The following is a 9,661-nucleotide window of genomic DNA, read 5'->3' as shown; positions in this document are numbered from 1 at the left end:
AATGTGTTGGAACTTTTATAAATAAAGACATTTTGAGCTATTCCAGGGGTGGGGCATCTGTTTTAAAGACAAACAGTGGTCAGGCTCCTTGTTTGCCCACTCCACACATCTGTCCTGCTGCCCACAACCCTGCTGCAGCTGTGCTCTAGCAGTCACGATGTTTTACCACAGCAACAGAAAAGTAACCAAGATGTGTGGCAATGTACAAGTTAAAAAAAAAAAAAAAAACCCGAAACCAAAACCAAAACATGGGTATTGGGTTGAAGAGTTATCTTAGCAGTTAGATATGATTAGTTATTTCAAAGGACCCTGGGTTCAATTCCTAGAACCTGCATGGTGAATCACAATTGATGGTAACTCAGGTTCAAGGAATTTAACGCCTGTTTCTGGCCTCAAAGGTACCAGGAAAGTATGTGGTACACATATATGTATGCAATAGATCTGAACACATAATTTTTTTTTTAAAGCACATGATTAATCATTGCAGAAAGGAGCTTGCTTGGGCACAAAAGAAATAGCAGGAAGTCAAAACCACTCCAAGGAAGGACTGAAGTTAGATTTGCTGTTCAAAGGCTGCTTCACATGTAGGTAGAACCGCTTATGCTCTATTTAAAACCCCTGCTGTGAGCACACATATCCAGTGGAAGCAGACTTACAGACAGCTGTGAACTGTCATCTGAGGGCTGCAAAGTGAACCTGGGTCCTATGGAAGGGCATCCAGTGCTCATTACCGCTGAGCCATCTTGCCAGCCCATGGGAGACAATTTTGATAAACTTAAAGGAGGTACAAACCCTTCAAATATAGGTCCAACATAAGTAAGTCTTCATATTGATGAAACTGAGATTTTACTTAAGAGTTTTGTCAGGTACATTGATAATACATGCCTCAATGTTGTGTGGGCATTACAGGTGTTGTAAAAATAAAAAAAATATTCCTTGTGTCCTATGTCATAGAATAATGGCTGTTGCTCATGATATGTGGCGGACAGCCTTAATACAAATAAAGACCTGGCTTAAAATTTCTATATATGACAAGACTGAATCCTCAACCTGACAAAAGGAAGAGACATAAGGAAAGACATGTCTATATTTAGTTATACAGTGCTAAAAGGAGTAATAAGATTGCAAATTTTGTTTATTTGTAAAGTTTTATGAATGTCCTGCTTGTATGTATGTCTGTATCTCCTGTATACCTGATGCCCACAGAGGCCAGAAGATCCTCTAAAACTGTATTTATAGAGTTGTTGACCATTGTGTGTGTCCTAGGAATCAAATCAGAGTCCTCTGAATGAGCAGTCACTGTTGTTAACCAGACATGTCCCCAGCCCCCAAACTAATTTATTTGAAAAGTTCCCAGTTAATCAATATCCATCTAATTAGGCATCAATGCAGGGAAATCCAGCAGTCCTCCAAAAGAACTGAAGAGTATCTGAAGATATTATGGATCTTTTGGAAAAGAAGCAAAGGTGTTGCTTGCATGGTAAGTGACAGGAGTAAGTGGATAATGAAAGACATTTTGAATAAAATTGGCAACAAAGTATAATTTATATGAAGGAAGATAATGATTGCAATAACAGTGCCACAGGCAAACCCAGTTGGAGTCCCTCAACCCGGGGAGAATCAGGGTTCCAGTATTCAAATGGGCAAGAAGTCAGCGAGCGACAAACAGACACAAACACAAGAGAGTGCTGAATCTGAGTGTAATTCCTCAAAGTGAACAAAATGAGATTCATGTAGTCACTACAGAAGAAAAAAGGGAAGTTAGGTGATACATCAGCCAAGATACATTGTGATCATCCAATGCATAATGACTCTTTACACAAAACAGAAATGCATACATAAAAACTGACAGGAACCAGGCAGTGGTTACAACTGAGATAAAATCAGCCATATCTAAAGTCAGCTTATTTTTAGGAGCCAGGTGTGAGGGCTTCATGCCCCAGGTGAAATTCTAGTCTACTGTATAACCCACCACCAGGGTTCCCTTATTGAATACCTAATTATGTTGTTATTCTGGGCTTTGTGAAAGTATGAACCAGGGGGGTTCTTCCTAACCTTTTCATGAATAATACAATACTCAAGTTTCTCCTTAAAACACAACCCACCTTCTTCCTAGACCATTGTAAATTCCTGCATATGGGAGTGACTCAGTTGTTATTCTAAGTATCTGTGGGGAACCTCCATTTACCAGAGAAGCCCACTGACTTTCGTCTAATATTTAATGTAGTCTGCCATAAATGACTGTAATGAGAATGCTAAGTTTGCCTTGTTGAACTTGCCATGAAATTTCTAACTCTTATCCAATAAATCCATTTACCAGAGAAGCCCACTGACTTTCGTCTAATATTTAATGTAGTATGCCATAAATGACTGTAATGAGAATTCTAAGTTTGCCTTGTTGAACTTGCCATGAAATTCCTAACTCTTATCCAATAAAGTGCAATGCCTGGTTTCCTTCACTATCTCTTTTTTAACACTGGAGGCATTTTGTCTGAATAAACAGCATTTTTATGAAATTCCAAGCCCAAGGTCCACTCAACAACATCCAATCTAACTTGGCTATTTGTCAAATCATTCCTTGGGGGCACCTCTATGTAAAACCCTCCACCAACTATCGCCAAGGACAAATCTAGACCACATCGTATTATGGGACGCCAAGGACCTCCAGGAGTCCACTTCCCATGAAACTTTTGGCCTCACGACTGTGGCCAAGCTTTTGGACTTGTCACGCAGACTCCACTGGAGTGGGTGTGGCACAACCAGTAATCAGGAGTAAAAGAAACCTTAAGATCTCTACAGGAAATCAACAATGTTTGCAGGACTTCCCTGACTGGAGCAATGTAATGGGTAATATAAGTCAGTAAGTATTAATCCTGTTCAAGGTAAAGATCTGGGACTTCCTGGAGAAGAGTCCATGTGGATTCCTGAAATAAGTTCAGCTTTATAGATGTGAAGAGGATAGGAAAACAGACCATGTAAAAGTGTATTACAGAATCCAGAAAGGAAGAAAACAACTTTGGGACTTGCTGGAGAAGGCAGAAATCCCTAAGAGGCTCACAAGAGCAGAGTGCTTGAGCTTTTGAGTTGGCAGGTAACTCCATAACTCACCTTGTAGCTTTAATATTTGAGAACAGCTTCCAGTGGTCACTTCATCCCACGAACAAAATTTAGGACAGGCCCTAGCCTGTGGAAGCATGGCTGAATGCTGTTTCTAGAATACTTACACTAATAGTTGGTAAATTCTTGTTAAAAAAAAAAAAATCACATGAACTACAGAAGTATGTCTTCATAGTAGAATCCTCTACTTAATCAGCTCTGTTGGGATTCTGATGCCAGATACATTTCAAGTTCACTTCAAAAGTCTTGGTACTCTTTAGACTCTTAGGGTTTGAAACACATGGGCTGCAATGTCATAACTTAACATGGGCACTTCAAGAAGGCTTTCCTGCTTTTTATCAAATGAAACCTGCCTAGCTTGCTAAGTTCAATCTTCAATCACTGAGTTGCAGCAAACCAGCAGTACCAGGGCCTAGAACTGAAAGCAAGAAGTAATATATCTCACTTTGCTTTTTGCTCTACTTGGCATATCACATGAGAAGTTGCTAATGCAGAGGCCCAATTTCTGCCTCAAAATGTATCTATTTTCACTAATTTCATGGGNCCCACACCTGTAAAACCTTTCAGGTGGGAATTGATGGGGCTTAGTGCTGGAAAGCATTCCTCTGTTCTTTACACTCTACAATACTCACCTACAATATACTGAAGGAATTTGAAGAGTGAGAAAGCCTTTGCATAGTTTTTTATTTCATTGGAGACAGCCCATGTATGAATTCTCTTACAAGACAGTATATGTGGCCTTCCAACAATGTTTGCAGACAGACTCCTGTATATGTTCATTGACTGAGTAGCACCTGACTTATACTAGAAAATTTCCAGTTTTTAAGTTAACCATTCTCACCTACAAGCTTTCTGATTACACACTTGAGTAAGAGTTCATACATTCTTTACTCTCTTAGGCTTTCTCATCTGACTTGGAGTAAGGTATGCATAAGGGAGGAAAAATTTCTGTATCTGGTACACTCACCACAGGGATTCTCCCTTGTTTGAGCTCTTTCATACACAGAAAGGTTGCATTCTCCTGCATTATTTGCACCTCATGACTTCTCATGTGTATGAGTTCTTTGATGTCGAGTGAGTTGTCTCTTGAAGTAGTAAGTCTTCCTACACTGTTCACATGCATAGGGCTTCTCACCTGTGTGAATTCTCTGATGCTGAGTGAGGTGTGACATCCAGGAGAAAGCTTTCCCACACTCTGCACAATGAAATGACTTCTCACTTGCATGAGTTTTCTGATGTAGAGAAAGATGTTTCTTGGAGAAAAATGCTTTCTTGCATTCTGTACATTGATAGGGCTTCTCACCTGTGTGCACTCTATGATGTTCAATGAGCAAGTACTTGTTATAGAATGCTTTCACACACTCTTTACATTCATAGGGCTTCTTGCCCGTGTGAGTTTTCTGATGTGCAGTAAGCCCAGACTTGCTGTAGAATGTTTTGTCACATTGCTGACATTCATAGGGCTTCTCGTCAGTGTGAATTCTCTGATGTAGAGTAAGCTGTGTCTGAGAGTAGAATGCCTTCCTGCACTGTGAACACTGATAGAGCTTTTCACTTATATGAGTTTTCTGATGCACAGTGAGGTGGGACTTGCAGTAAAATGCTTTTCCACATTGTTTACATTCAAAGGGCTTCTCCCCACTATGAATTTTCTGATGAACAGCAAGGTTGGACCTCCAGTTGAATGTTTTACCACATTCTTTACATTTAAAGCACTTTTCAGCACTATGAGTTTTCTGGTGGTGAGTAAGTTGTTTCTTGAAGTAGAAAGCTTCCGGGCATTGTGTACATTCATAGCGCTTCTCCCCTGTATGACTTTCCTGGTGCTGTGTGAGTTGTGACTTATAGTAAAAAACTTTTCTACATTCTGTACATTCATGACGCTTCTCACCTGTGTGACTTCTGTGATGTACAGTGAGATGCGATTTATAGCTGAAAGATTTCCCACATTCTGTACACTCATAAGGCTTCTCACCTGTATGACTTCTTTGATGTTCAATGACTTGTGACTTGAAGTAGAAATATTTCCCACATTCTAGACATTTGTAGGGCTTCTCATCTCTATGAGTGGTCTGACGCTGAGACTTGGTATGGGGTGCTTTCCCACATCCTGAGCTTTCATATGGCTTCTCCCCTTCGTGACTTCTCTGTTCAGTCAGGTGTGACTTCTTGCGCTGTCTGTGTGTATACTTTGTCTCCTCATTCGGAAGCCTCTGACAGTTATTGAGATGTGACTTACACCAGACGCTTTTCTTACATGTGTAACTCATCTGACTCCTTGTGTGCTGTGACTGCTGGCAAAATGTCTTCAAACATCCTTTATCTTCATAGGATGCTGTCCCTTGTTGGATCTTCTGTGCCACCTTCAGGTCTGCCTTGAAGGAGAGGAATTAGTTATAACTCATATAGTATCATGGCTTTTTCCTACAATGTGCTTTCTGATTTTGGTTTGGAATATATAAGGATGTCAAATATTTACTGAGTTTCCCAGATATCTCTTTAAACAGAAAATTCATTTGTAAATAATATTTATTGCCTTTATGTAAAACAATATACCTGATCAAATATATTGAAAATACTGCTGTGAACTTTGAGTGAGGTTTTGGCAAATTAATTTAATCATGATGTCAGAATAATTTTCTATTAATTAAACTTATCACATTCTTCTCCCACTGGCTCTTATTAGCTATGTAGAGAATGACTCCACGCCATGGGTCCTTTTCTAATTGTATACGAGGGTACATTTGTGTATACACACGTTTAATTGTATCTCTGTGTTCATGTATGTCTGTGTGTGCACGTGTGAAGTTATTAGAGGTTGATGGTCAGTGTCTTCATAAATCACCATTTACTGTCTATTTTGAGATCAGGTCTTTCGCTAGACCTGAGGCTTCCTAGGTTGGAAGGAATGAGAAGCAGCAACCCCCAGTGATCCCAATCTCTCCAATTTTCATAGCACTGGTTAAAGATGCATGTTGCCAAACTAGCTTTACATATTGGGGATGGCGATCCAAACTGAAGACCTCATGCTTTCCTACAACAAGCATTTCACCAAGCAAACAATCTCCCCAGGCCTGAGGTACTTCTTTTATTTTCCAAATTACATTTCTGTTTGTGTGTGTATACCTAGGCACACCAGAGCACACACACGATGTTCAGAGAACAAGTTTCCTGGCTTTTCTTCATTGCCCACCATAAGGAGCACAAGTCCTGTTACACATTGAGTCATCTTCTTGATTTGGGTTAAGTTCTAGAAGAAACTTTACTAAGTCATTTCCAACATATATGTTTAGATCTGAAATATGGTAAAAGCCCATGTTAAATATTTTACTTACTTCAACAATTTTGTCATTTGATGTCCAGGTGTTGGTAATTTCAACTTGCCAACAATGTCCTTTGTGATTTTCCTGGTCAGTCTCGTTCCAGGCAGGCTTTTTATGAATACCTACAATGATATTAAAAATATCAGTGTCAATGAATAATTCTGAAATCCTTTTTCACGTAACTCAAACATTAAAGTGTGTCTTCTTATCCTCATGAAAAGTACAAAATAATATTGCCTTATGATAACAGTATACATTTTAGTTCTTCTTGAAGAATATAATAAACTGATTTCCTTCACCTTCGTTTGCATGTGTGCCACCATGCCCAGCACAACCTGATTCTTTTCATTTAAACAATACATCTGAAATTATCATCATCTTTTTGATGAATCCAATGATGAGCACTGAGAACGACACTGTATCTTTTTTATTGTGAGCATGGCACTTGAAGGGCAGCCACTGCACCCATGGTTCCATCCTGCATTTACCCAGGATGGCATACTTGCGTCATACAACTGTTCTGTCTCATATCTGACGAAAAACTCCATTGTAGCTGGATAATTCTCTGTTATCAACAGCTGTGTATATGGGTTCTTTTTTCATATATTCACAATATTAATCCTATATTGAGTGAATACTGACAAGCATATTTAAGACATTTTGACTAAACTAATTAATATGTGAACATGTGATGAAAGACCCCCATTCTGGGGAGACCCTCACTCAAGTCCCGGGATGAGTCAATGCCCCAATAACTCGAGAGAAAACGTTCTTGATGCAAAATTGCAAGAGGTTTAATCGGAAATCAGCATGCTAAGGCTAAGCTCATAACGCACACAGGGGCAGAGGAGGTTGACCACCAGTAGTTGCAGTTAAGGGTTTTTTAAAGGGAAAAAAAACGCACACACACACAAAGAAAGGGGAGGGTAAGACCACAAAGAATGGGGAAGCTGAGTAAACATCATAAGATGGATTACAGCTCATCTCTTACAAAAGGGTTACAGGCTATCTTTGGCAAACATTCTTAGTCTCTTACACAATGAGTCAGGTGCCAGGGTGGGTCAATTGTGATGAGCCAGTTTTAGTGGTCATCAGTTTCTCAGGCTGAAGGCGAAAGAACAAAGAACCCTATGCTGAACTTTGATTCTAGGAGTCTAAGAAAACACATTGAGTTGGGGGTCTTACAGTGACATCTTTAATTACTCTATTGTCTTCCTCAATTTAAAGGTTATATTATTTGTCTATATGTGAGAATGCACACATACCACACCACATGTGTGGAGGTCAGAGAACAAACCCATTTAAGTCTGTTCTTTCCTTCAACCATACTGATGTGAGTGACTAAACTCCAGCTTCTTTATCTATTGAGCCAGCATGCTAAACTCAGTTTCACCAGTGTTAAAGTTTTAACTGTCCATACTATTTAGAATACTCCTAGGTGGCTTAGGGTTACTTGGAGGCAATTTTAAATTACATTGTTTTCTTCATTTCCTTCTTACCACGTCCATTATTGATATGTACAAAAGATACTGAAATCTAAGCTGAAATTCAGCTGGTAGAGTGTTTGCCCAGCACACACAGAGTCCTGGTTTCAATCCCCAGCACCACATAAATTATGCAGGATGGTTTCCATCTCAGAAATTCAAGGTGATCTTTCCCAAGAGAGTAGTCATGAGATGATGTTTTAAAACATAGTTACTGTCCTGGTTGAAGATCTATCTCAGGATTCCTGAACTTGGCTGGTACATATAAGACGTAGAATTAATTCTTACCACAAAGGGGAGGGAGGAAAAGCTGCAGATTTGCTATATTGATTGTATAACTGGTTACTGAGCCTTTATGGACAGATGGGCCTCTTGGAGCAGGCCTTTAGTCCCAGCACTTGGGATGCAGAGGCAAATGGATCCCTTGGTTCAAGGCCAGTCAAGTTATACATGCTGATAGAATGCTAATACATGTAAAATAGATACATTTGTATTTTGTTTTTGTTTGTTGGTTGGTTTTTTTGAGACAGGGTTTCTCTGTGTAGCCCTGGCTATCCTGGAATTCACTTTGTACACCAGGCTGGCCTTGAACTCAGAAATCCACCTGCCTCTGCCTCCCAAGTGCTGGGATTAAAGGCGTGCGCCACCATACCCTGCTGGGGAGGGCATTTTTATCTGTCTGCTCAGAGAGTACTATCTATTAAGAGCCAATGAAGTGTGGGAGCTTTGGGCGTGTAGCTAGCTAGGGTCTAATCCTCTGTTCTCACCTTACCACTTGGTGCTGTTTGTTTTTGTTTTGTTTTGTTTTTGTTTTTGTTTTTGTTTTTGTTTTTTTGGTGCTGTTTGTTGATTGATAGTTGGCTTCATTAATGGTATGTGTCAGCAATAGGGCATCGTTCAGCTAAAAACTTGCATGTTTTCCTATGAGGAAAACACATCAGAAACAACCCAAAACTAGGTAGGTGATGGGTTAATACAGCTAATTCTTTCCAGAAACTCCAAAATGAAGTGTCCGATCAGGGCTAGGTAAGTTGGTGAGAAGGCTCAACGTCCAACACGGTAGCTATGCTCTCGCTGCCCTCTGTATGCACTCACTGACCTGCAAGGCTGCAGACAGAGGAGGCTCCCACAGGCCATGGCCCAAATCCATGCTCCAACTGGAAGATCACCTCAGGTTTGGCCATGCAATGTCCTGTAAGTGGTAAAGAGTAAACAAGTTTTGCAAAAGTGTTAGGTGCAGCCCACTAACACTAATGAGACAGCAGATCTAATTCAGGACCTGTGAGTCAGTGAATCAGAAACTTTCCTTAGAGGTTGACACTTCCACTCTTCACTGACTGGAATATTATCTTCAACCAGCATAATGATTTCCAGAAAATTTAAGAAAACAGAAATGAATAGAAGAGGAAACTCAATAAAAGAAAGGAATATTTAATACAAATTATACAAGGGACTGAGAGATGTTTCCATTGTTAAGAGCACTTGATAATCATACTGATGACCTGGGTTCAGTTCCTAGCAACCACATCAGGTGGCACACACCACTTGTAAGTCTAGTTCCAGCAAATAGGACACTCTCTTTTCTGTCTGTCCATACTGAGTGGACATGGTTTAAATGAAAATAATTCTTTTAATGTTTTAAATAAAATAAACTCTAGGCATGGTAAAGTATGTGTTTAACCCCAGCACTTGGAAGAAAGAGGCAGGCTGATTGATTTGAGATGAAGGCCAGCCTGG

At 39.8% G+C, this 9,661-nt stretch overlaps 1 protein-coding gene across 1 annotated transcript; it reads right to left on the bottom strand.

Annotated features, from left to right (window-relative positions):
- Positions 1–3,194: 3,194 nt before the first annotated feature.
- LOC110333074 (zinc finger protein OZF-like) lies at positions 3,195–9,211 on the bottom strand. Its single transcript, XM_029542019.1, has 3 exons — positions 9,024–9,211; positions 6,453–6,562; positions 3,195–5,492 (listed from the first exon to the last, which is right to left on the bottom strand). The coding sequence occupies exons 1-3, from the start codon at positions 9,106–9,108 to the stop codon at positions 4,155–4,157; spliced, it is 1,533 nt and encodes a 510-aa protein (XP_029397879.1). The 5' UTR covers positions 9,109–9,211; the 3' UTR covers positions 3,195–4,154.
- Positions 9,212–9,661: the final 450 nt, after the last annotated feature.

The sequence above is a fragment of the Mus pahari genome, chromosome 1 (assembly GCF_900095145.1).
Source record: "Mus pahari chromosome 1, PAHARI_EIJ_v1.1, whole genome shotgun sequence".
NCBI classification, from domain to species: Eukaryota; Metazoa; Chordata; class Mammalia; order Rodentia; family Muridae; genus Mus; species Mus pahari.
Note: the sequence above shows the minus strand (reverse complement) of the source record. Positions and strands in the feature narration are given on the sequence as shown.

Excerpts from the sequence above, each read along its gene's own strand:
- LOC110333074 (XM_029542019.1), bottom strand. The coding sequence starts at position 9,108 with ATGGCCAAACCTGAGGTGATCTTCCAGTTGGAGCATGGATTTGGGCCA. Across the intron at positions 6,563-9,023 it reads CTCTGTCTGCAGCCTTGCAG|GTATTCATAAAAAGCCTGCC; the intron begins GTCAGTGAGTGC and ends ATATCATTGTAG. Across the intron at positions 5,493-6,452 it reads CAAATGACAAAATTGTTGAA|GCAGACCTGAAGGTGGCACA; the intron begins GTAAGTAAAATA and ends CTCTCCTTCAAG.